The following is a 27,894-nucleotide window of genomic DNA, read 5'->3' on the forward strand; positions in this document are numbered from 1 at the left end:
TTTAAATTTCCTGCATTTAAATTCTGACAAGACAGAAATTGTAATCTTTAGACCAGAGTCCTCAAAAAATAAAATCAATCACTTAATCTGGATGCCATTAACTTGGCCTCTGGTAATAAAGTAAAAAATCTTTGTTATTTTTGACCAAAACATGTCATTATTATTTTAAATTATGTTAATAATTAGTTGTGTGTAATTAGTTGTGTTCTCAGTTTTAAATTTTTTAGAAGTCCATTGAAGATAATGCTTATGTCTGGTTTGGAAGGATTAGGGGATTATTGATTTTAATCATTGTAAGATAATGTGTACACACAAAATTTTTATTTTTAGCAATACGATGCAAGCATCAAAGCGGGGTGTCATCTGACACCCTCTTTTTTACTCAGTACATCCCTAGCAGCCTGGGTTTTGATGGCCCATTATAAGCTAGAAGCTTGCTTGCTGCACAGTCTTTTATTTTTTATTTAAGTAAACTGACACTCATCTTTCTCTGTCCTTCTTTTTGCCCGTCACTGTCTCCCTCTATTGCTGATAACTGCACTTGGCATCCATGTATCAGAAGGGTAAGCTATTATTCGTGGTAGCCGTGTGGCTGAAACACTGTGCTGGATAGATAAACATAACTTTTAATGAAACTTTGAGGCAGATAATTTTGCGAAGATAAATTTTATTTATTGAGGCCCTCAAATCATTCGATGAATCATGACAGCTATAATGTCAAATGCTCTATTTATACTCCATAACCCTCTCAACCAATAAAGAAACAATGGTTTCAAAGGAACCCCTGATTATTATACTAATTAAACTCCATATTAAAACTAAAAAAATTTTGAACAGGGCTATACTAGACCACAATTCTATAGCAATCAAACTGCACTTTAAAAAAAATGTATCGTCATTAACCCTATTTGCAAGGGATGAGCATTACTTGGGGACTCCAAGTAATAAATTACCCCCCACCCCCTTTTTGTGTGGTGCATTTTCATGGGACAAGCGAAGCCTCAAGATTTTGCTGAAATTTATGGACATATCCAGGATATGTTAACGTGACGCGTATTATCCGCTCATATTGTGTATGTTAGCTGCTATATAACAGAAGGCTACAAAAAGAAGAAAATGATTCTTACTGCACAGATCAAAGCATGTGATCTACCATTGGCATCAGATATTGTGCCTTCTCTTCAACCTTTTCTTTTTGATGCTGTACATTATGGTCCAATAGGGTTTTGCCAGCCTGGGACCCAAAAGGTTTTCTAAACACTCCAATGCAGCCTCCATTCTAAGCCAAAGTCAATTAAATTGCACCCATGAAACAAAAAACACATAATCACATATCATTTCTGTCCAAATCACATGTCCAAATCACTAGTTCTGTCTTATTATAGCAGGACATCAGAATTCAGCAAAATATAGTAGGTCATTTGTGGGGTAATTTTTACTCCACAAATTATGGACATGGCTGATGCACCCGGGATTAACAACACAAACACTCTTGGCAATTATTACAAATCACATGTAGTCCCTAGGTAGAACTAATCTCATCAGAATAGGACTTAAATTAGAATCCAAAATCTGGTGCTTCCCAAAACTCAACAAAATGTATGCATTTTAATGAAAACACGGACACTATAATAGGAAACATTTTTCAAATATTAGCAGAATGCAAAACCTTAAGAGTTTTAAATAACTGTTATAGATCATGCTATTCTGTGTTAATTTTAAACATACTTTTTTAATTCAGGACAAAACAATGCGAGACATCTAGAACAAACACATAACTGAATATTCTAGTGAGATGGGCTCTCTGGGCACTTGTGCTTCCTGTGTTAGTGTTTCATGCCCTCTGACAGGTCACGATGCCATGCAGAGTGGAACCATGCTCATGGTCTACTAGGAGAGCGGGGGGTGAACACTCCAGATGCTTCAAGCATGGTCTTCCTTCGTGCTGTCTCCTTGGCCACATTGTGGTTTAGCCTCCTCAGGCGTTCCTGAAAACAGAGCATTAAGAACAGACTGTGCTTTATTGTTTAAAGTCTACCTTTGCAGCACCTTGAATAGTTACCTACTTTCATAATAATAACAAGGAGAAGATACAGGAGTTCATCAGAAAGGAAAGACTGAAGTTAAAAGTAGTAGAAATAACTTTTGGTAATGTGTGATAGCCATACTTATAGTAGCTATTGCGGATATTATGGCATTGCTTTAGTTAAATTGGACTGTTTAGTGATGAGGGGAAATGTATTTCAGTTGGCCAAAGCTCAAATTTGAAATCCAGTGAAATCAGGTCCTCCTTAATATGGCTGCATTAACATTACTTTTTAGTCAGAATGGCCATGTGGGGAGGAAGACGGTCAGACCTGGCAAGCCCAAATGTATTGTAAGGGTCTGCTGGGAACATCTAGCAGACTCCCCCGTGAGACGGAGCTTTGAACTTGTCCCGAGGGAGGTGGGGGACATTGAGTCTGAGTGGACCATGTTCCGTGTCTCTATTGTTGAGGGGGCTAGTCGGAGCTGTGGCCACAATGTTGTCGGTGCATGTCGCGGGGGCAACCCTCAAACACGCTGGTGGACACCAGCAGTGAGGGAAGCTGTCAAGCTGAAGAAGGAGTCCTATCGGGCTTTATTGGCCTGTGGGCCTCCGGAAGTGTCATGAATTGTATGACGAACACGAACACAGCCACACAAACAGCTTAAAAAAGAGCTTTTATTGGAGGTTGAGGTTAGTGGAGAATGTGACCAACACTTTATACCAGGCTGGAGCAGTAGGGTGGTGATGGTAGGAGCAGGAGGCTGGACGGGAGCTGGAGAGCTGCGGGTGCAGTGCTGTAGAGCCAGGCAGACTCTGAGAGCCAGGTAACCTCCTGAGAAGGCGAAAGAGCGCTGGGGTTGAGGATGAGCCAGCAGCACAGCAGGGAGAGTTGCAGGCAGGCACGAGAAAGGCAACGAGGGATGAAGACGGGTGACTTGACTTGTCACTGAGGCAAAAACTCGGGCATGGGAAGAGTTTGGAGAGGCCATGGAGAAAGACTGCCGTACGGCTTCGAGGTGATTCTGGTCCACTAACCGGAGTCTCAGCAGGCGGATGCAGTGCAGTATCAACACTGTTTATAGTGGGGGTGGCGTGATGCTGACCTCGACTCGGGTCATCGTGTATCGCTGAGCAGAATACTTCGAAGACCTCCTTAATCCCACCAACACATCTTCCATTGAGGAAGCAGAGCCTGAGGACTCCCGGTTGGGTTCTTCCACCTCTGGTGCTGAGGTCACCGAGGTGGTTAAAAAGCTCCTTGGTGGCAATGCCCCAATACCTTAAGGCTCTGGATGTTGTAGGGCTGTGTTGGTTAATGCGACTCTGCAACATTGCGTGGACATCGGGGGCAGCTCTCTTGGATTGGCTGACTGGGGTGGTGGTCACCCTATTTAAAAAGGAGAACTGGAGGGTATTTTCCAACTACAGAGGAATCACTCTCCTAAGCCACCATAGTAAGGTCTAATCCGGGGTTCTGGAAAGGAGGGTCCGTCAGATAGTCTAATTTTGGATTCAGGAAGAGCAGTGTGGTTTTCGTCCTGGCTGTGGAACACTGGATCAGCTCTATACCCTCAACAGGATCCTGGAGGGGGTGTGGGAGTTTGCTCAACCAATCTACATGTGCTTTGGGGATCTGGAGAAGGCATTCGACTGTGTCCCTCTGGGGATCCTATGGGGGCCTGGTACTCTGGGGGTATGGAGTACCAGGCCCTCTAATAAGGGCTGTTAGGTCTCTGTATGACTGGTGTCAGAGTTTGGTTTGCATTGCCAGCAGTAAGTCGGACTAATTTCCAGTGAGAGTTGGACTCCGCCAAGGTTGCCCTTTGTTACCGATTCTGTTCATAACTTTTATGGACAGAATTTTGAGGTGCAGCCAAGGTGTTGAGGGGATCCATTTTGGTGGCCTTAGGATCACGTCTCTGCTATTCGCGAATGACGTGGTTCTACTGGCTTCATCAGGGCATGATCTAAAGCTCTCACTGGAGTGGTTCACAACTCAGTCTGAAGCTCAAGACCATGGTCTTGAGCCGGAAAAGGGTAGAGTGCCTTCTCTGGGTTAGGGAGGATGTGCTGCCCCTAGTGGAGGAGTTTAAGTATCTTGGGGTCTTGTTCATGAATGAGGGGAAGATGGAGCAGGAGGTTGACAAGCGGTTTGGGTAAAGAGCGCTCCAAAAGGCAAAGCTCTCGATTTACCAGTGGATCTCCATTCCTACCCTCATCTATGGTCATGAGCTTTGGGTCATGACCGAAAAAATTAGATCCCGGATACAAGCAGCGGAAATGAGTTTTCTCCGTAGCGTGTCTGGGCTCATCCTTGGAGATGGGGTGAGGAGCTCAGTCATCTGGGGAGGACTCAGAGTAGAGCCACTGCTCCTCTACGTTGACAGGAGCCAGTTGAGGTGGCTCGGGCATCTGGTTAGGATGCCTCCCTGGTGAGGTGTTCTGGGCACATCCCACCGAGAGGAGACCCCTAGTGGAGGAGTTGGAAGTATCTTGGGGTCTTCTTCACGTATGAGGGGACGATAGAGAAGGAGTTCGACAGGCGGATTGGTGCTGCATCTGCTGTGAAGCGGACGCTGTACCGGTCCGTTTGGGCAAAGAGAGAGCTGAGCAAAAAGGCAAAGCTCTTGATTTACCAGTCGATCTACATTCCTACCCTCATCTATGGTCATGAGCTTTGGGTCATGACCGAAAGAACGAGATCCTGGATACAAGCGGCCAAAATGAGTTTTCTCTGTAGCGTGTCTGGGCTCTCCCTTGGAGATAGGGTGAGGAGCTCAGTCATCTGGGGAGGACTCAGAGTAGAGCCACTGCTCCTCTACGTTGACAGGAGCCAGTTGAGGTGGCTCGGGCATCTGGTTAGGATGCTTCCTAGACGCCTCCCTGGTGAGGTGTTCTGGGCTCATCCCACCGGGAGGAGACTCAGAGGGAGACCTTGGGATTCCCCCGGGGGAGCTGGCCCAAGTGGCTGGGTTAAGGCATGTCTGGGCCTCCCTACTGAAGCTGCTACCCCCCGCGACCCGACCCCGGAAAAGCGGAAGAGGGTGGATGGATTGTGGGTTTCTTAGCAATACTCACCCCTAGTTTTACCAAATGTGTTTAACTAATAATAATACATTTTATTTCAAGCGGCTTTCAAAACACTCAAGGTCACTGTACATGTAAAAACAATAAAATGGTAAAAGCAGTCGTCATAATTAAAAGAAACAACACAAATTACACAGAGGAAAGTAATATAAAATCATAATGAAAAGGCAATCTTGAACATGTGGGTTTTGAGTTTGGATTTGAACACGGGTAAAGACTCGGTATTGCAGATGTCAGGGGGGAGAGAATTCCAGAGTGTGGGCGCAGAACGTGAAAAAGCTCTGCTCCCCATGGTTTTAAGACGGGCTGAAGGAACAACTAAGTGAGTGGTAGAAGAAGATCTAAGTATGCGGGAGGGAGTAGAAATTTGAAGTAAATCAGAAAGGTATGGAGGGGAGAGATTGTGAATAACTTTAAAAGTAAGTAGGAGGATTTTGAACTGAATTCTATACTTCACAGGTAGCCAGTGGAGCTGCTGCAGGACTGGGGTGATGTGATGAAAAGAAGGGGCTCTAGAAATGATGCGAGCTGCTGAGTTTTGTACTGACTGAATTTTGTGAATGGATTTTTGAGGAAGGAAGACCGAAAAGAAGAGAATTACAGTAATCAATGCGGGAAGTGACCAGACTATGAACAAGAGTGCAGGTGGAGCTAGTGGAGAGAGAGGGGCGAAGGCGATTGATATTGCGTAAGTGAAAGTAAGCGGAGCGGGTAAGGTTGTTAATGTGAGAGGAGAAGGACATGGTACTATCAAGGATGACACCCAGACTCTTGACCTGAGGTGAGGGGGAAATTATGGAGTTGTCAAATGAAAGGGAGAAACTGTCAGCTTTGGATAAATTAGATTTTGTTCCCACTAAGAGGATTTCGGTCTTGTCATTATTCAATTTAAGAAAGTTGGAGGTGAACCAGGATTTTATTTCGGTTAAGCAGGAGATTAATGAAGGAGGTGGGAATGAAGAGTTTGGTGTACAAGAAAGATAGAGCTGGGTGTCATCCGCATAACAGTGAAAATTGATGTTGAATTTCCTAAAGATATTGCCAAGGGGGAGAATGTAGATGATAAAAAGTAGGGGTCCTAGAACAGAGCCTATGGGAACACCGGTGGTAACTGGAGAGGAGTTGGAACGATATGACTTAATCTGAACAAACTGAGTGCGGCCAGAAAGATAGGATTGAAACCAGGCTAGGGGAGTGTGAGTGATGCCAATTGTATAAAGTCGATGGAGTAGGGTAGAGTGTGAAACTGTGTCGAAGGCTGCACTTAGATCAAGAAGAATGAGGATGGAAATTAGACCAGTCAGCTGCTATTAAAAGATCATTGATTATTTTTAAGAGGGCGGTTTCAGTGCTATGACGGGGACGGAAGCCAGATTGGAACTGTTCATAAAGGTTGTTGTGAGTTAAGTGAGAATTAAGTTGAGAAGCGACTGTTTTTTCCAATATTTTTGAAATAAAAAGGTAAATTTGAAATTGGCCTGAGATTATTGTAATTGTTGGGATCTAGTCCAGGTTTCTTCACAATAGGAGTGATAATAGTAGTTTTGAAAAGAGATGGAACAATTCCAGAACCAAGAGAGGAGTGAATGATGGCAGTTATGAAGGGGAGAAGAGCGTGGAGGCAGGATTTGACCAGGGCAGACGGAATGGGATCAAGTGGGCAGGTGGAAGATTTAGATTTGTTGATAAAATCAGAAATATCGGAGAGGGTTGGTAGATGAAAGCTGCAAAAACGTTGGCAGGGTGAAGGGGTTATAGGGGAAGGGGGTGACAGGATAGGAGGCAGGCACTGGTGAATTATTTTGATTTTATCATTGAAAAACTGCATAATCGAATTGCAGGCGTCAGTTGAGCATAGGTGGGGAGGAAGAGAAGCTGGGGATTTGAAAATATTGTTAAACACCAAAAACAGAGTCCGAGAATTACCTTCGTGTGAGCAGATCAGGTTGGAATAGTAAGTGGATTTAGTTTTAGTGATTAGTTCTTTATATTGAGTTATCTGAGTTATATACATTTCGCTGTGAATTGTTAAACCGGTTTTCTTTTTAAGTCTTTCAAGTTGACGGCACTTAGCCTTCATGGTCCGGAGTTCAGGGGTAAACCAGGGGGCGGAGTGGGAAAAGGTGACAGTCCGGGATTTTGTTGGGGCAAGGAGGTTCAAAATGTCATTTAAGCAGTTATTGTATTGAGATGTCAGTTCATCTGGTGAGGAAGAAGGATCCAGGATTAAAGTTCTTAGGATGTGTGACGAGAGAGTGTCCAAGTCAATGTTCTTAATGTTCCGGTATGAAAGGAGCCGTGGGGTCTTTGCTGTAAAGAGACGAGGGGAAATGCTGAATAAAAGGAGGAAATGATCAGATATGTGAAGATCCTCAGCTGAACAGTTAGAGGGGGTGAGACCAGAGCAACAAATTAGGTCAAGAGTATGACCTTTAGAGTGTGTTGGAAAATTTGAAAACTGATCAAAACCAAAATTGTCCAGACAAGATAGGAAATCTCTGGCTAGGGGAAGGTTAAAATTGTCCATGTGAATATTAAAATCCCCCACCAATATTACATTGGGTGAGAGAGAGGAGAGGAGGGTTAGAAGATCTGTTAGTTCATTTAAAAAGTCACTGTGTGGCTTGGGGGGGGGCGATAGACGGCCGCAACAATGGTAGGTGTAGGGCCAGAGAGTGTACAGGACAGGGATTCAAATGAGCTGTACGACGGCACAGTGACGGGAACCACTTTCCATTTCTCGTTGTAGAGTACCGCGAGACCGCCTCCTCGGCGCGTCACGCGGGGCTGGCAAAGGTAAACAAACACCTAGGTGGAGTGGAGTCATTTAGTTGTGAATAGTTATTAGGCTGTTGCCAAGTTTCCGTAAGAATGAGAAAGTCCAGTTCACGGTCAACAAGGATATCTTGGACGAGGTGACCCTTGTTTGTAAGCGAGCGGATATTGAGGAGACCGAAGTTGAGGGTGATGTTTTGGAGTTTGACTGGAGGCTTAGCCGACCTAGCTGGGCTGGCTAGCACGCTGTGGTTCACAGTCCGATGGGATTTACGTTGAGAGCGGCGAGTTGTGGACCAGTAGGATTTAACAGGTTTGGAGTCGCTGGGATGGAAGAGTCGGCGAGATCCGCGGTGTGTGTATTTCCGGCGGGGTAGGAGAGCAATATCAGGGTAGAGGTTTAAAGATGCCGGCGGAGGTTCAGTCAAGTGAGCGGATGCGGAGGAGCTCTGTTGCGGTGTACTGGATTAGACCAAATCCAGGACGGAGAAGAGGCAGCATGAAGATCAGGATTATTACGGTCCAGGTGAAAATCTGTGGAGGCCACATCATTTGTAGCAGCAGCTGGTCCGGAGGGTCGAAGGGCTGGATAGAGAGGCAGGCAAGCTTACACTTTTGCCGAAACTTGACGAAGCATGAAGAGTATCCGTAACAAAGTTTCAGAGTAGCTCCAAGCGTTGGGTTGGGGAGGATTGTTCATTTAGTCCATGAAATTATTCACAAAAATTGTAGAGCACAGCTGTCGGAGAGTAGCGGCGCCAGAAATCACGCCAGCGTCCACTCAACTGCCAGCCGCCATGACTGTTATAAAATGTAAATCGATTCTAGATAATATTCAGGGTGAGAGCTTCAACGTATCAAAGAAAAAAAAACGTATAATTTCGATCCAATTCGGTAGGATGGAGGGCCTGAAATATTTTCATTTTTCAAAGATGGTACAACATAAAACATTTGAGAACCACAGCTTTGGCTGCATCCCATACAATACTGGGGTTCGTTTTTCCATTAATATTGTCCTGCAAATACAGGTTAAAATCTATCGTCAATTCCTTTATAAAAGTTGGATAATTCAATGTGCCAGTATTTAATCTCCAAAAGGATTTCCTCTGTCTCCCATTTGAATATTATTAATAACAATAATAATCTTTATGGTCATTGTAAGATACACAATTTTGCCCCTCTGCATAAAACCCATCCTTTAGAGAGCAGTGGGCTGCCACTGTGTGGCAACTGGGGAGCCCAATTGCTCAGGGACCCATATGGGACTTTCCAATGCTCCGTACTCTACTACACACTGTGCTCCTAGCTGGGTTTTTTTTATTCTACTCATTAGGTAGTACGGTGCTTGTTGAGTAGAGCACGATGAACAGCCTGATCTATGATCCAGATATCTGATGGATTATTTTGTCCTCAGAAAAAAAATTGACATTCTTGCACTGTTCATATTTTGTTGTTTTTTCATGTTTTACGTTTTTATTTATAATGATTTCTTTACATTTTATAACTGTTTCTCACATAATTCTTCCTAAGTAACATCATTGCATTTTACAAAGATATTTTCATGAATGACTTCTTGATTTTTATTCTTTATTTTAATTTTCCTATCTAAATAACAGCATGTTTAACCATCTGGTAATGTGACCCACCCTCCACTGCCTAAACTTTCTCCACCTAGAGTTTGCCGCTGTGCTGTGGATGCCATTGCTGGTGAGAGATGAGGTAAGGATGGAAAAGAGCGCTAAAAAGTGAATAGGCGAAATTTTTTTCATTGTTGGCCAACTTCCTCACCTTGTAAAAAGAGGATAAATCAAAATTCTCTCTCTCTCTCTTATTTATATATATATATATATATATATATATATATATATATATATATATATATATATATATATATATATATATATGAATGTGCCTGGACACGGACCACAATTTTACCGCTGGTGTGTGTTGTGCATAGGATCAGACTGCCTTGGAAGCATCATTATAAATAAATCATAAATTAAAACAAAAAATATGAACAGTGCAAGAATGTCTAAAGGCGATTACCTATGTTCACACAAAGACATGAAATGGAGGTTAACTCTAACCGAGTTAACCTCACGATCATGAGGAGGGACTGAAAGCAGAGGGACTTTTATCTGAGGCTGAACTAAGTTAAATGGTTTGGCTGGCAATGATAGAAAGTACATATAGATCCCTCTCTGTGAGCTTGTAGTTGAATTTACATCATTAATATGTAGTCCTTCAATCAAAAACTACTTAATCATAAAGTAGCTCAACACATTAGAAGGTCCATCTAATCATCACATTGTGTTTCAAATGCAAAGGCAAATTCTACAATCCAGTTCTACACGTATCATTATCTAGTTAACTGTTTTATTTCCTTGAATACATGTAACATGTAATATTAAACTACTCATTAAACAACAAGTATACAGTTTGCCTCAAGTTAATAGACATTTTATGCATTCAATTAATAACTAAAATTAGTACTTATAAGTACTAAGTGATGGGACAAGTACTATAATTAGTACTTGTAAATTAGGACAAAAGATGAGAGTTCAAGAAAGGTCCAGGAAGAGGTCTGTTATATTTTAAACACATCAAGTTCAAATCTTTTTCTCCACAGAAAGCTTTTAATAGTAAAGATTACGTTAAATAGGCCTAATCCAATGTTCAAATGAGAACAACAGACTAGATTTATTAATTTTGGCAGGGCAAATTAAAATTCTTCTTAAGAAGACGGATGGGCTGGAAAGATGCAGTAAAACAGAACAGTTTCATAAAGAAAGCAACATATTTAAGGAATAAATTATAGTCAAACGATTGCAAAGTTCTCAATATGATTAAGAGAAATTAAGATAAAGCTTATAATTTGACCAAGATTTAAGAAAGTCAACTTATTATATTTTGGAATGGATGGGCTGGACTAAAGTGTAAGAAGGTGCTGTCACAATGATAACACAATTTTATGAAAAATCAAGGCACTTTTAAGGTTGCCGAACAGGAAAGTCCGTCCGTCCGTCTTCTTCCGCTTACGGAAGAAGTCTAATTTTGTTTTTACATAATTTTGTTTGTTCAGAACCAAGGTACAATCTGCCCTCCAGCCTGTAACATTGTTTTTTTGATGTGTTGCTTTCATAGATTGTCCCAAGACGTTTACTGTGTGTAGTTTATTGACATCAATACAGTGATGCAAGAATTAAGCTTCAATGTTTTTTAATGTTTTCATAGATAATGAAATCAAATGAGTGGAAGGCGCTACAGTCTTGCAAGTTCTCTAACACATTAGAAATTTACTGTCCAAGTACACAGTTGCAACTACATTCAAAATAATAAATTTACAATACAAGCATTATTCATCTATAATAAAAAGGAACTTTAAATCAGCCTGAATCCTTTTACTAAAGTAAAAGATTAAATAAATAAATAGGCAGACAGCTTAACCCCCCCCCCCCCTCCCCCAATATTAGACCCAAAGTTACGCCCTTGTCAGGCGCAAAACAGAAGGGGGGAGGGGGAGGCTTAAAGCCACCACGTTACTGGGTCTGTTGAGAACCAAAAGCGGTACAGTACAGCAGAGCTCAGGCAGGAAAAGTAGAGTGATGCGGGATAAATAGAGGCGACGGAAAAGTTCCAATAGTGCCAGCCTGTGTGGTTTGAACCAAGTACTTCCAGCCTTCAAGGCTTGGGAGTAAGCTACTAGTAGGCCACCACTCCCCCATTTATGTTATTTAATGTAAAGTAAACTCCAGAGTTAGAGAAATCTTTGACCTATTCTGCAGTTAACCCCATTTTGTTCCCCATTATACACAAAACAGTAGTCAATCCTTGAGTATGCAACATGCCAAGTGAAAAGGTAAATCCTGTGGCTGATCTGTGGAAGAAACCGCTCAGATCAATAAGTCCTGTCTGAGAACATTACAATGTTATTAAGGAAAAAGTTAAATTTGACTTGGGGGACATCTTAAAGAATGAATGTTGTCAGTATTTATTGAAATATCTAATAATAAAAGGACTTTTAGTATAGATTATGTCAAGATATAATTTGTTTTGACAACTTTACATACAGCCGATTACAGTAAATGGCTTGCACTTTTAACTTTCTATTAAATCTGTGGATTACAAGTGGCTTCATCCTACAATCATTCACACATTCAAACCGAGACTGGTTGTGAATGACAGTGGTAAGCTACACTGTAGCCACAGCTGCCCTGTGGCAGACAGAGAAGAGCTGCCATACAATTGGTGCCAGCAAGGCAGATGAAGTGTCTTGCCCAAGGACACTTGACAGACAGAGCAAGGGTTCGAATCGACAACATGTGGTTACAGGACAAATTCCTTCCTCCTGAGTCACTGTTGCACCAGGTTACACAATGTATGGTAACCTGACAAAATATTTCTAAAATTAGGGTATAATATCGGCTCAACAAAGTAGATAAATAAATCAGGAGTTCATGCAGCTAATCAAAATAAAGTGCACGTTAATCTCACAGGAAGATTCATTAGTTGAGGTGTAATACCAACATAAAAAAAAAACAGTTGTACACTGGTTTGATAGGTAAATTCCTAAATCAAGGAATTGTATGGCTGATAAAACAAATGTATGCTACTGAGACAGCATGAACTTCATATAGCTGTCAGTTTATGCTACACCTACTATACCAATGTAACAACTAAATTTGACTGGAGAGAAAAAGTTTCACATTTCTTTTGGGAGTTCAGAAAAACAATTACTAAACATTTCTAATCACTGTTGATCCTATGTGTCGTTGTGTATGGATGTGGTTTAGTCAGTCAAGAAAAAAGGACCAAATCAAAAAGTCAGCAACTAACCTGAGCATTCTGTAGAATATTGTTGACAAGCACTACTCTACGCCTCGCATTAAGTAGCTTCTTCACATAAGGATCCAGGTCTAGCGCAACCTTCTGGTGTTCATTTATCCGGTATAACTCTGTGAAGCACACACAACAAATATAATCATTACACAAGCTCTGTTCAATTGCTTAGTTTGTTTTGTTATGTTCATAAAACGGTATGATTGTATACTGGCGCTTTAATAAATGTTTACAAAAATCAAACTGTGATAGTGTGATTTTATAGGTGCATAGCCACGTTATTTGACTTTCTTTTAGATTTATACGTCATTAGCTCACTCGGGTTGCATACAAAAGTTTTTATGAAAGATTACCACTTCCTGCTGCCGTGTTAGTTGTTATTTTGGTGTTTTATACTTTGTTTTTGCTCAATTTGTTAGTAAATAAAGCTTATCGTGTTTATTTACGATTTTAACGAAAGTACTGTACATGCGCAGCAGGGGTTAAAACAAGGAAGTGGATAATGGCTAATAGCATCTCCGAGCGAAATAATGAAGAATGTTCCAAGATCTAGTAAGAAAGAAAAATGGCAAAAAAATATGAGCCCAAGAGGGAAAAGACTGGAATGCCGCTGGAAATACAGTATGAATGTTGGTGTACATGGAAGCGGATGCTAAACTATGGGGGTATTATTGTAGCAATATTATTTGCAAATGTGCATGGAGAGTTGGGTGTCTATCTCGATTTGTGTGTGTGCAGTGTGCAGTCGGATTTGAAAATGTGTAAATAAATCTGTGAATATGTGAGATTTGTGTGTCTGTACGAGGATCTACAAATGTGTAAAACAACTTGTGTCTAACCCAGTTTTCAAATGTGTGCTAAGATCTGAAATGTGTGCTAAGATCCGCAAATGTGTAGATCTATAAGCAAATGTATGCCAAGATCTGCAAATATGTAGATCAATCTGCAAACACACACAGAGACACTAATGTCTGAAGTATTTTTGCTCCAAGACCCAGAAATACAGACAAAGCATTGGTTACATGTCACTTGCAAAATTGAGAGCAATGGAATCCCGGCAGCTTGCATATATATATATATATATATATATATATATATATATATATATATATATATATATATATATATATATATATATATATATATATATATATATATACACACACACACACACAGAATCTAGTGCTATATACACAGTAGACTGTCCGTTAATGTATCGCAGAAGGTTTGGAGATGCTACGTTGGTGTAGCTTGTAGGTCCTGAACAGGGCAGGGAGAGAGGCACTGTGTCAAGTGTCACGGGCGGCTCTTGGCCTTGTTGAAAAGGCTGGTAGCGGGTGGGAAAAAACTGTTCTTGTGGCATGAAGTTTTGGTCCTGATGGACCGCAGCCTCCTGCCAGAGGGAAGTATCTGAAATATTTTGTGACTGGGGTACGAGGGATCAGCCCCAATCTTCCTGCACGCCTCAGTCCTGGATGCGTACAGGTCCTGGAGAGATGGAAGATTGCAGCAAATCAACTTCTCTGCAGACCGGTTGACATGCTGCAGTCTGCCCTTGTCCTTGGCACCAGCGTACCAGATGGTGATGGAGGAGGTGAGGATGGACTCAATGATGGAGGAGTAGAAGTGCACCATCATTGTCCTTAGCAGGTTGAATTTCTTCAGCTGCCTTCTTCAGGAAGTCCATCCTCTGCTGGGCTTTCTTGGTGAGTGAGTTGATGTTCAGCTCCCACTTTAGGTCCTTGGAGATGATAGTTCCCAGGAAATGGAAAGACTCCACAATGTCAATTGTAGAGTCACAGAGGGTGATGGGGGTAGCTAAGGCTGAGTTCTTCCTGAAGTCCACAACCATCTCCACTGTTCTTAGAGCGTTGAGCTCCAGGTTATTCTCCCTGTACCAGGTCGCCAGATGGTCAGTCTCCCAACCTGTCGGCGGACTCGTCACCATCAGAGATAAGTCCAATGATAGTAGTGTCGTCTGCAAACTTCAGGAGCTTGACAGACTGATGACTGGAGGTGCAGCTGTTGGTGTACAGGGAGAAGAGCCGAGAAGAAAGAACACAGCCCTGGGGGGGAACCAGTGCTGATGAGCTGCGAGTCAGAGACATGTTTTCCCAGCTTCACATGCTGGTTCCTGTCAGACAGGAAGTCTGTAATCCACCTGCACAGACATATAAGTAGACGCGTCATAGGGCGCAGGTTCGCACATGAACGTCACCGCCATATTGTATGTGGCAGAAAAAAGTTAAGTTCTGTTGTATGGAATGTGGATCAGAGAAGATGCCTCATTCCTGTGCTGCATGGAAATGTATTCTGGCTGATTTCACTACTTGTATCTGCCTTCTATAAACTAAGGCTGCACCATGTTGCAAAACTCGACACACTAAAGCTGCAAAGTGGCAACACAGGCTATATATATATATGTGTGTGTGTGTATGTGTTATGAATATAAGGATCAATTTGTTAAATCTAAACATTGTGGTCTTCATTATTTCATAAAACCGTGTCACATGTGAACCTTTAGGAACAGACTTTTTGGGGGAGTATTAAAGAGGTAAAATTAATAATGAGAAAAAAAGTCCTAGTCCCTCATTAAGTAAAAAAAAAAAACACAAAAAAAAAACACAAAAGTGGTAATGTTATGAGAATTAAGAGGGAACATTTCCAGAATAGTCACAGTTTGCAGAATTATTTCACTCCTGGAGTAATAGGGACAGGTTAGATTATTTTAAATATTATTCTTTAGGAGAATAAATTCAGGAGAATGAAGCAAAAGGGATACGAAAATAAACTTGTAATATTACAAAAACAAAAATACTCCGAATACAAAGTATATTTATATATTAAAGTCCCTCTGATACTGTTTAAGTGACTGAGTAACTGCAGATTTGCCACATTTAAGATGGCGGATGCTCAGACGAATCGCAGCATAGGCAGAACCCGCCCAATGACGCGTCTACGTATATAATGTCTATGATCCACCTGCAGGTGGAGCCAGGCAAAGTCAGCTGGGAGAGCTTCTCCTGAAGCAGAGCTGGGATCATTGTGTTCTCCACCAATGTGATGAACGGAACACTGATAGCAGTGGCGGCTGGTGAAAACAAATCTTGGTGGGGCTGGCCAATAGATTTCCCTAACCCAGTACATGCATTTAAATTAAAAGTCGGAAAATTACTACGATTCCACAATAAGCACTTAATTAATAAAAAAAAACATTGTTTACAAAGGATTATTTTGGTGGTTTTGTTTTATTAATCCTTTTCACAGACTCATGCCAGAGGGTTTGCATACATTGTACATGTACGTATATTATTACGAAACAAACGTTTACGTCTTGACTTAAATCATTATACAAATAAAAAATTAGGATATATATTTAAGTAGAACAATGACTAGTGTAAAATTAAGTTGTATTTACCGGAGATGAAGTGTAGACTGCAAATTCTGTCGTGGTATGATAGCTCCCACAGTCAATTGGGATTGTCTGCCTGCATCCTTTTCATTGAAATTATCCATTTCTTTCTTCTTTCTTCGTCCTTCGGTAAACAAAAGAAACGTACATCCGACGATTTAGAATGCCTCTGTGTGCAACCGGGAGCACAACAAGTCGTAGGCATTGTTTAGATTTCAAAAATAAACTAAAAGTACGCTCTAATTCACCCGTTCTGTCGCGCTGGTAAGCGAAAACAGTACTGTTTTTGCCAACCACTGTGACCCGGATGTAGCGCGGATGTAGCTCGTGACGTCACGCGTGAAATGCACCTATCACTGTGCAGCTAGGGCTATGACTCCAGGAGCCCCAAAGCCATTCATTTTGGCGATGCTGATTGGCCAAATATTTATAAATCTTCCCTAGCAACAGTATATGATTGGTTATTTCGCTACACTTGCAGGGCCCCTTGAGTGACAGCCCCACAAGTGTAGAAGAAGAGAAATTATACGTTCTGTTGTTGGAAATGCACTGTTAAATGAGAGTCAATTGATATAGTCAATTAGTAGAAGTGTTTTAATAATTCTTATTACATGTAGCCACGTACTATTAAGTAAAAACTGACATTAATAATACTTTTAAAATTTATATACATTTTGACTTTTCCCCTCCACATCTAGGGAGGGCAGCGCCCGAGCGCCCCCTATGGGCCAGCCGCCACTGACTGATATCATACTGGGCACGCCTCTGAATGGGTGTACCAAATGTCTGTGTGAGGCAGTGTTGTAGTCAAGTCACTATGCCTCGAGTCCGAGTCCAGGCTCGAGTCTCCAGTGTTCAAGTCCAAGTCAAGTCCAAGTCATTAAAAAAAAAATCCGAGTCGAGTCCACTACTCATCCGAGTCAAGTCCGAGTCGAGTCACTATTGATCCAAGTTCGTTGTAGGAACATGCCGTAATGTATGACATGAAGCAGTAACATTCCATTGCACTAATAATGGCGTTCCGCGAGCGAGCTATTTTTAGAACGTGACGTCATATCACGTGGTACATGTAGGGCAAATATGCGTTTTCCTCCACTCTTTCGCTGTAGTTACCCTTGGTTTTACTCAGTAAAACGACTGCTTTTTCCAAGTCTAAGACCATGGTTTTTAAACATTGTTGTTATGGAACGTGCAACAGCGACTCGAGGTACGCTGATAGGCCGCATATGAAGGATGTTAAAGCCGCAAGCGGCGTCGATCGGCCCTCGCAGCCAAGCGCGCTCTGGCCTATTGGCCACCGCCGTGGCTCCGGCCAGCCCGCCCGCCACCGCAGATGCTGTCACGCATTTTCCTCGCCCGTCCACCGGGCGATTCACACAAACGCGTTCGGCAGCCCTCCCCCATGACTCACAACAAATCTGGTGCAGACCGGTCGATGCAGCAGGGAGATACAGCCATTGAATAATGATAATGCATTTGGCCACCGGACCGGACTAAGTTGTTCGGCGGGCCGGACAATTTATACCGATTCCTGGACGGTGACTACAAACAGAAAAAAAACGGCCGATGATGCCATGAACGCCGAGCAGAAGAAAAACATCGACTTACCTTTCTATCAACTCGGCCCGTTTTCCAGTGTTTCTAAGCTCTCGACACTCAAGCCATCGTTTGAGCTGAACGTTGGTATGTTGTTCCATAGTTCTACCAGTAAAATGGGTGCCTGGACATCCTCTTGTGAAGCGGAAAAGTTGGTCATATAGTTGTATCTGTTGTAAAAGTTGTGTAATGGCTGGTTGCTACGTGCGCTCTCACACTGTTTGCCCAACCTTAGCGGCAAGGGGCGTTGCTCATAAGATGGTGACGTCACGTGCGCGGTACGCCATTTAGATATTAAAATCATACACCAAATAATATTCTAATGACATATTAAATTTATAGCCTAATGATATAAAAAAGTAGAGTCTTTTTCTCAATTTCCGAGTCAGAATGATCTAAATGTGGGAGTCCGAGTCCAAGTTCGAGTCATCAGTGCTCAAGTCCAAGTCAAGTCACGAGTCTCTAAATTTAGCTAATGACTCGGACTCGAGTTCGAGTCTCGGACTCGAGTACTACAACAGTGGTGTGAGGAATGAACAGGGCTCTCTCTGGCATCCGGAAATCTGCCCGACGCATTGTTGTGTATGAGAGCCCAGTACTGAAGCTGTAAACATCCCACTGCTTTTTAGATTAAATGTGGTAAAATTTCGTTCCGGTTTGAAGAGTCTTTTTATTACTACGGAAGTCCACAATAGAAACACCACATTATTCAGCAAAAGAACCTGGGATGATGACAGCCTGGTCAACTCTTTAAGAGTTTAATATTTTAATTAAAGAAATCCGAAGCATGGTGATCAGAAATGGGAAGGTGACCAACAAGTTTAGGCTGCATGTGCAAGGGGAAGTGATTCCATCGGTGGAGGAAAACCCAATTAAGTGTCTCGGAAAGTGGTTTGATAGCTCACTGGCCGATCGAAACAACATTGGCAATACAGAGAAGCAGACAGAGGAATAGTTGAGGAGGATCGAAAAGTCAGGACTTCCAGGGAAATTTAAGGCGTGGCTCTATCAATATGGGCTGTTGCCAAGGCTCACATGGTTACTGACTGTGTATGAGGCCCCGATGACAAGCGTGGAAGGGATGGAGAGGAAAGTCAACAAGTATCTCCGGAAGTGGCTGGGAATTCCTCCAAGCTTCACGTCAGTAGGCCTGTATATAAGATCAGGACAACTCCAACTTCCTCTGACATCATTGGTGGAGGAGTTTAAAATTGCCAAGTGCAGAGCCGTCATGACCTACAGAGACTCCCACGATGACCAAGTTAGACATGCAGGGATCGTCACAAGATCCGGCCGCAAGTGGGGAGCTGAGTCAACGGTCGCACAGGCAGAAAGTATGCTGAAGATCTGTGACATCATTGGGGCACCATGCACAGGAAGACAGGGTCTTGGAACATCCCATTTTCAACAGTGGAGTAAGGCCGGAACCAGGGACAGAAGAGCAATGATTCAGGAGGAGATTAGAAGTATGGAGGAGGAAGGGCGAAGGTCAAAGGCTGTGGCGCTGTCTTCCCAAGGAGCCTGGACCAAGTGGGACCTCCCCAAGCGTAAGATTACTTGGGCAGAGCTGTGGAGGCTGGAGCCGTTTCGTATTTCCTTCTTACTGCGATCAGTGTATGACACACTCCCGACCCCAGCAAATTTACATAGGTGGGGACTTTCTGAGAGCCCACTGTGCAGGCTCTGCGGGGAGAAAGGGACCATGGCGCATATCCTGTCTGGGTGTAAAATTGCACTTGCCCAAGGAAGATACAGGTGGCGCCATCACAAGGTGCTCATGACACTTGCAAATACCTTAGAGCAGGAGAGGAAGACGAAACGGCAAAAACATCCAAAGGTAACATTAATCCAATTTGTAAGGGAAGGGGAAAAGCCACCAACCACAGTTACAGCAAAACCTAGTCTACTGCAAAAGGCCCAATCCTGGGAAATGAAGGTTGACCTGGGGGGAAGGTTGAAGTTCCCACAGTTTGTCCAGACATCCCTGAGGCCAGATGTGGTACTGTGGTCGGAAGAAGCGAAGAAGATCATCCTTATTGAACTAACAGTCCCATGGGAAGAGGGGTGTGAACAGGCCTTTGAAAGGAAAAGTGGGAAGTATCAAGACCTTCTAAATGAGTGCAGAGAGAAGGGATGGCAGTCATGGTTGTTCCCAGTCGAGGTCGGTTGTCGAGGGTTCCCTGCCCAGTCGGTATGGAGAATGTTCACAGCCATTGGGCTGGGAGGGAGGGAAAGAAAGGTTGCAGCTCGCAGGATGGGGAGGCAGCGGAAAAGGCCTCATGTTGGTTATGGAGTAGGAGGGAGGAGGTTAGCTGGAAGCCAGGAGGAGGAGATGGGCAGTGACTTGGCCATCACTGCCGACCCACCACCGGGAGGCTGTTGTGGTTCAGGGTCGAAACAGCCAGTGAACGGTGGATGCCACCTGATGACATTGATTCCTCCTGGCCAAGGCTACATTCACTCAGGGTGAATGAAGGAGAAGCATCTTCGGATGTATGTGTATTATTGTATTATAATTACGCTCATGAGTGAATGGTTCTTGTCAAGACTTGATGCAATCTACTGGGTTTCCTTAGATAGGAAACATTATGACCAATCTGAATAATTTGATTGAATTTGACTTTGTAATGGGCCTTGAGATGACATGTATCATGAATTGGCGCTATATAAATAAAATTGAATTGAATGCTGGAAATATGCCAGGCTAAATTTAGTACAGTGTTTTGCATTGGAGCAGAGTTTTATCCATGAGTAGAACTGAATAGCAAGCATAACATACTTTTGACACACAATAAAGGATAGTTGTAACTATCTTTTATTGTTTAGAGATCTTTTCCACGTCTTTTCAGGGAAAAGCAGAGGTTTTCAAATGCACCATGTACGGTCACTTGCAAATGGCAGTGTTTTCAGCTTTATGTCCTTTCCTCTCCAGCAACTCTGACTCCAAAAGGAGAGGAGAAGCTAAGGTTATTGCCAGGCAGCGCTTGGCATGAGAATGGTTTCACTTCCTGAAGACGCAGTTCATAATGAGGTTAGATGTGATGCAACCATCACTGTGCTATCTATTGACCATAAGTCCAGATGTTATCTAAAATAGTGTAACAGACTCTTTTAGACATTTAAAGAAAGAACTCAGAAGGCCACATTCAGTTATGACCAAAGTTATGAAGTGTTTGCATGATCAGTGTCCTGATGGTAGACCTTTTTATTTATTTCGTCTTAGTTCAATACTGTAACCTCACATGTATCACAGAAAATAAACTTAACTTTAGCAGAGGGGGATATCTCTCTATTTTACAAGCACTTTTCAGAATTGGAATAATAACATCATAGTGCCATAAAATCATAAACTCTGGCCAACAATGGTCTAAATCACAAATCATATCGCCCTGATGTTTACACAATGGGTAAATAAATAAATATTTCATCTCGAAATATTTTTTTGCCTCCTAAATAAAGATAGAAATGGTATTAAGCATTTACATATACATTAATAAATTTTACATTTAATTAAAGTCACAAGTTTTATTGTTCATTTTTTCATATCTCACACACATATAATCCTGAGCTTTTACACAAACAATAATCATTTTTTTATATATTTTTGCATGCTGTTTATATCCACATTCATACACATTTTTTTAAAGCCTGGAAAAAGGTTTGAAATTTCCAGGTCATTCCAGAGTCTTACACTTTGCTTGCAATGGGGGCAGGAGCTTAATACCTTGAAAGAGAACTGTAGCAGACAACTCCAGACTACTTCATTAGGCAATATGATTCAGCCTTAGTTTGTCAAATACAAAGACAACAAATCGATATAATACTTCTTGTTGCTGATGAGTTTATAGTGTGACATGGCATATGCGGCCTTATGTTTTTTTTTTTTGTTTTTTTTAAATCGGTCTTTGGTTATACGAATCGATCTTTAGGAATCAATATGAGAATCGATTCACAATTGAAAAATCGATTATTTAACACAGCCCTAGTTAGTATAACATTTGGGCTGCTTAATCCTCTTTAGTCCTATTCTAATAAACATTTATCTAACAGTCCACCATTTATTTACATTAAAGTAACACAAACTAATTTTGTTTAAATTTAACTTAACAATAAAAAAATACTTAATAGTATATAAAAATATAATACAAAAATATTCATCTTACGTACATTAGGGGCATCAGGGTCTGGAACAGGACACAGCATTTGTCCCATTTCCCACATTTGGTTAGGTGACAAGTTCAGTTATGATTTTAGTGGCTAGTTGTCCTACCCATCACTGAACACATCAAGTAACAACTGCAGTCTTGAGATTAAGACATAATGGCAGCTGAACAAGTGAAGTTCATTTGACAGATCAAGATGTCCTTCATCTTCCAAAGTGTGGAGAACAGTGTAGAAGACATGGGTTACTGCCATGTAGACATCTCTCCAAAGTCTTTCCTCCTGAAAAAAAGGCAGACCTTTTTAAAAAGGTGTTTTCTCACAAGCAGTTTTAATATGTAGTTTTAATGAACGATGCAACTCACTTCAATATAACATTAAATGCTAAAAGCACAAAATGTATGTTGCTATTGGTTACTTAAAGCAGGTACCCATAACAGGCCGATTTTCACCCCGATCTCCCCCTTAAGATCAAAGCCAACAAAGGTCTGATTGTCAGATGTTTGCAAACGACATGGTGTCTGAACTTCTTGTGGTGTGAGGCGGAAAAAAGTGATTTTTTGTTACCCTGGCCGATCCCCTTGGAAGGAGAGATTGTAGATAAAGAACATGTTTCCTGCTGTGTGTGATAGATTCCGAGAGGACCCAAACACACACAGTGTTCAAAGCTTTGAGAAAGCAAAAACACTTCTCTCATTGAGAAATCACTAGTAAGCTACCGAAAAAACAGCCCATGACGATGCGACAGCTAACGGTTGACTGACGAAAAATGGCCATTTGAGTGTACATTTTCAACTTAGTAAACTGAAATATCAAAAATAATTTTTAAGTAATTCAGTTCAAAAACGGGAAAATAGACTTATTATACAAAGATTTATTTCAAGTGTTTATTTTAATTTATTGTGATGATTAGAACTTACAGCTAATGAAAACCCAAAATCCAATATCCCCCCAAAAATTATTACTTAAGACCAATAAAAAAAAATGACCACAGAAAGGATGGGGTGTTATAGAGGCAATTAGTCTGCGGCTTAAACCAGGTCCTAGTACTTTAGGTACTAGGACCTGCACCTCTCCTCCCGTAATCCAGACTTGCTTGAGGTCCAGTATAAAGTTTTCCAGTCAGTGGTGCTTTGTGGAGCCATGTCATCTGCTGATGTTGGCCCACTGTGCTTTCTCAGGTCCAAAATCAGAGAAGTTGACCAGCTTAATGGAGATGCAGATTTCATCTTCCAGCAGAATTTGCCACTTGCAAACACCAACAAAAGTACAAATTCCAGGTTTAAGGACCCTGGTATTCCTGTGATTGATTGGCCAGCAAGCTCACCGAAACTAAACCCCATAGAGGATCTATAGGGTACTGAGAAGAGGAAGGTGCAAGACACCAGACCTAACAACACAGAAAAGCTAAATGCTGCAATCTGAGCAACCTGGACTTCAATAATAGCTCAGCAAAGCCACAGACTGATTGCCTACATGCCACACCATCCTATTTGTATTTTTTAATTGATCTTAAGTGCAAGTTAAAATAATTTAAATGTAAAAAAACACTTGAAATATGTCAATTTGTGTATGAAGTTTTGATATTTGATGTATATAAAACCACCTTAAGACTGCTAATTATTTGAGATTGCTGACCATTGTGTATTTACACAAAGCACATTTGTGCTTTTATAAAATTCACTGGTACACTTCATAGTGAAATTGTGAGCAGAAATCAGTATCATTCCCACAGAATCTACAACCTTGTCCACTCAGTAACTAATATTTACTATCAATAAACCGTTGAATATATACTGATTATGTAGTGGATACTGAATAATTGATTGAGAATGTAACAGAACATGTGCATCTTACAACACATCCCATGGAAGTCAGTCTTGTCAGCTCACTTATGGTGTCCACTCGGTGCATTGCAGCCCTTACCCATTCCCAATGAAACAAATAACCCCTGGATTTAAGGGCCTCTTTCATCATTTATGTCTGACTGCAACCATGGAATCCAACTCATTGTCTGTCATTTGACTACACAGTGAGGTCACAGACGTGTTGTTTTCTGAATGTCTTCTATAGATTGTATGCATCAACCCTCCCAACAAGCTTGCAATAGTTGTGACAGATTAGGATATTCGATGAACATACTGAAGGTACTCTTGGCTAATATTAATTTTGGGACGTCCAGCACGATCTGTGGCCATTTGAACCAAAGGATTTGACTGGAGATTTTGACCATGCTCCTTTTCATCCCTGATCAACCCACACAGTTCAGAGAGCATGTCCATTATTCACACTGGAATGTCAATGTTACTTGAAATGGCACTGCAGAAGACAAGGCCTTGAGTGCACACAAATTCCATGCAGTCCAAATCGAATGGTCTGTGGTTTAAAATATAGAGCAGTCGAGAATGCATCCTCTCAAGAATGCTGCCGCGTAATAACACCTGTCAAACAGAAAAACTTAGACGTTAGTTTAACATACTCTCTTACAGTACAGCATTATATAAACAAATTTGAGAACTCCTAAACATACTAATGCATGGTATACTGTTAATATAGGAGCCCATTTAATTCCCTTCCTAATACAGAAAAGATTGTTTCTTCATTAAATATAATTGATCCACCAACTAACTGTACAGCTAATGAAAGATGTAGATTATTAGCCCGGTGTTTTCCAACATTGGTCTTGGGCCCACTGTCCTGTATGTTTCAGGCTATATTCACACTGCAGGCCTCAATGCTCAAATCCAAATTATTGCTCAGGTAAATCTTGAAACCTCTGCGACAGTGGTGCAGATGTTAGGGAGGTCTTCCTGCATATAATAATAATAATAATAATAATAATAATAATTGAACTTTATTGATCTCACAATGGAGAAATTCACTTCTGCATCTTAACCCATCCCCTTGGGGAGCTGTGGGCTGCCACTGTGCGGTGCCTGGAGAGCAGTCAGGGGTTAAGGGTCTTGCTCGGGGACCCAGAGTGCCGGCGCTGGGGATCGAACCGGGTACTTGCATCCTTCTCTTCGTGCAAGCGCGCTGCTCTAACTACTCGGCCACGAACCCCCCTTTTCTCTGCATTTAACCCATCCCCATTGGGGAGCAGTGGGCTGCCACTGTAGGGCGCCCGGGGAGCAGTTGGGGGTTGAGGGTCTTGCTCAGGGACCCAGAGTGCAGGCAGTTGGGATCGAATCGGGTACTTGCATCCTTCTCAGAGTGCAAGCGCGCTGCTCGGGTTGCGAGTGCGATCCCCTGCTCTGACCGTCTTCGCCGTTGTGTCCTTGGGCAAGACGCTTCACCCGCATTGCCTGCTGGGGGTGGTCAGAGGGCCCAGTGGCGCCGGTGTATGGCAGCCTCTGTCAGTCTACTCCAGGGCAGCTGTAGCTACTAACATAGCTCACCACCATCAGGGAGTGAATGGGTGAATGACTAAATTGTAGTGTGAAGCGCTTTGGAGGTCGTCAGACTAGTTAAAGTGCTATACAAGTACAAGTCATTTACCATTTGTGTAGAGATCACACACCTTACTGGCGCACAAAAGCACAGACAGGTGTTTATAGAAGCAGATATGACTGGAGACGGTGAAGTAATGTCAGATTTAGAATGGAATAGAATAAATTCCTCAAGGAAAAATCAGGAATTAATTTAAGTGGGCACGGATGCTTCACCAAGGGCCAAGCAACCCTGGCCCTCAAGGGCCGGTGTTGCACCACACCGGTATTTAAATGAACAGTTCAACATCAAGCTCTGCAGAGCTTGATAACGACCAATTCATTTGAATTAGCTGTGTTAGAGTGAAAAATCTAATCCAATGAGCCCTGGACCAACGTTGGAAAATGTATTTGCCATATTTTAAGTTGCAACATATGGGTGTCATAGGTAACACTGGGTCACTTAATAATTACACCAAATTCACAAGGGATGTCATACAGTCATACATTTTGTGATTGCTCCTCTTAAAAGAGTGAGAGAGCCAACAACTGGTAGCTATTAGTCCTGTGCATTAGCGTCACTATCTAAAATTAGCCTATCCATGACAACTTCACATTTGTATTACATTATAAATATGTTGAATTGCATTTCTTTCTTGGTTTGTTTTAACTAAACGTTGCTTACCCGTGGATTATCCGTAGCCTCAAATGTCCAATCCATCTTGCTGTTATCAGCCATCTTTCATTGTCCAGGTGAGAGTCATGTGAACTCCCGTAGCCAGAAAAGGCAGTATGTGAGTCTTAGTTCAGGGCACGCAAACCCGTCTGTTACACATACAAATCCTATTACGAATTTGTGGATCTCTCACGGCAGAAGTGTAGTAAAAATCACATGTGTAAAGAGAGCCAATGGAGAAGCCGCTTGAGTTATAAGTAACCAATGATTTGTCTGTATTTCTGGGTCTTGAATCGAAAATAATTCAGACATTTGAGTGTGTTTACAGATTTATCTACACATTTGCAGATCTGAATACAGATTTGTAGATTTTTTTTTTTTTTACACATTCGCAAACCAGATTATACACACACACACACACACACACACACACACACACACACACACACACACACACACACACACACACACACACACACACACACACACACACACAAGTTTTACACATTTTCGTATAGACACACAAATCTCACACATTTATTTACACATTTTCAAATCCGACAAGCACACACACAAATTGAGATACAGGCACACAACTTTGCACACTCATTAGCAAATAATATTGCTGCAATAATACCCCCATACTAAATCTGCTGAGGCTCAAATGTGACGGGAGAGTTGACTGATGTGAATAAATGTTCTGATATGAGACTCTTAAAGTTGCTGTACATCGGCTTATTTGATTAATAAACAGTTGGTCTTCGAACACGCCGAGCTGCTGCTTTACTACGAGGCATTGCAAATCGTCATGCTCAGGCTGGCATTATTTAATTTTGATTTATTAATTAAGCAAACCAGGTTGCACAGTGGTGTAGTGGGTAGTGCTGTTGCCATGCAGCAAGAAGGTCCTGTGATCAAGTCCTACCCTTGCCCTAGGCCTTTCTACACGGAGTTTGTATATTCTCCGTGTGCATGCATGGGTTCTTGGGCTTCCTCCCACAGTCCAAAATATATGACTGTTAATTGGCCACTCTAAATTGTTCTTAGGCGTGTGCGCGAATGTATTTTTTTTTTTTTTTGTCCTATTTGTCTCTCTGCGTTGCCCTGCAGTGGACTGGCGACCTGTCCAGGGTGTACACCGCCTCTCGCCCATTGACAGCTGGAGATAGACACCTGCACCCCTTGCGACCCCACAAAGGATAATTAAGCGAACCGGCATTATGATAGTCTTGCAATATTCTCGGTAGATGGCGCCATGTCTGTTTATATCTGCTAATATTATGGGGCTATATTTATCCACAAAAAGGACAATAAAAACATGGCTTGGTGTATATAACCTTATTTTATCATGATCAAGAGGTTTTTCGTCTTTTTTAAGCATATAATGTGGCTATAAACTTTTAAACAGTTTTTAATTTGATTTTAAAAATCAAAGTAAACTAAATGATTAACTTACCTGTGGCCAAGTTGTCTATATGCTCTCTTAGTTCCACCTGGCTTTCTCTGCAAAAAACACAATTTTGAAAATAATCCACAAGAAAATTAAATGCTGAAAAGAACGAAAGACGAGCACCTATCGCGTAGGCCTACAGTCACTCTGAGTTTTTTTTAATTGACATGTCACGTGACAATCGGATAGTTGAACGTAACGGGTTCTGATCTATAATCTAATTTACCTGACTGAGTGCACGTGTAAATCCAGCTGCTGGATCGCTGGTTTTATAAGCTCGAGTAGCCCTTCAGCTACAGGATCGGCACCGGGCGAAGCTTCCACCACAGCAACAGCAGCCATTCCCCTCAAATAGCAGAAAAGCAGCCAGGAAGCCACGTGATGGTGACGCTTTTTAGACTACTACCAATGCTACGTTCAATGACAACCCGGAACTTGACC

General features: G+C 41.9%; 1 protein-coding gene across 1 annotated transcript; it reads right to left on the bottom strand.

Annotated features, from left to right (window-relative positions):
- Positions 1-647: 647 nt before the first annotated feature.
- On the bottom strand, positions 648-27,837 carry snapin (SNAP associated protein). The gene is made up of 4 exons (XM_036145620.1): positions 27,680-27,837; positions 27,460-27,506; positions 12,728-12,846; positions 648-1,988 (listed from the first exon to the last, which is right to left on the bottom strand). Exons 1-4 carry the CDS (start codon positions 27,793-27,795, stop codon positions 1,881-1,883), a joined length of 390 nt encoding a protein of 129 aa, XP_036001513.1. The 5' UTR covers positions 27,796-27,837; the 3' UTR covers positions 648-1,880.
- Positions 27,838-27,894: the final 57 nt, after the last annotated feature.

The sequence above is a fragment of the Fundulus heteroclitus genome, chromosome 13, assembly GCF_011125445.2.
Source record: "Fundulus heteroclitus isolate FHET01 chromosome 13, MU-UCD_Fhet_4.1, whole genome shotgun sequence".
NCBI lineage: Eukaryota > Metazoa > Chordata > Actinopteri > Cyprinodontiformes > Fundulidae > Fundulus > Fundulus heteroclitus.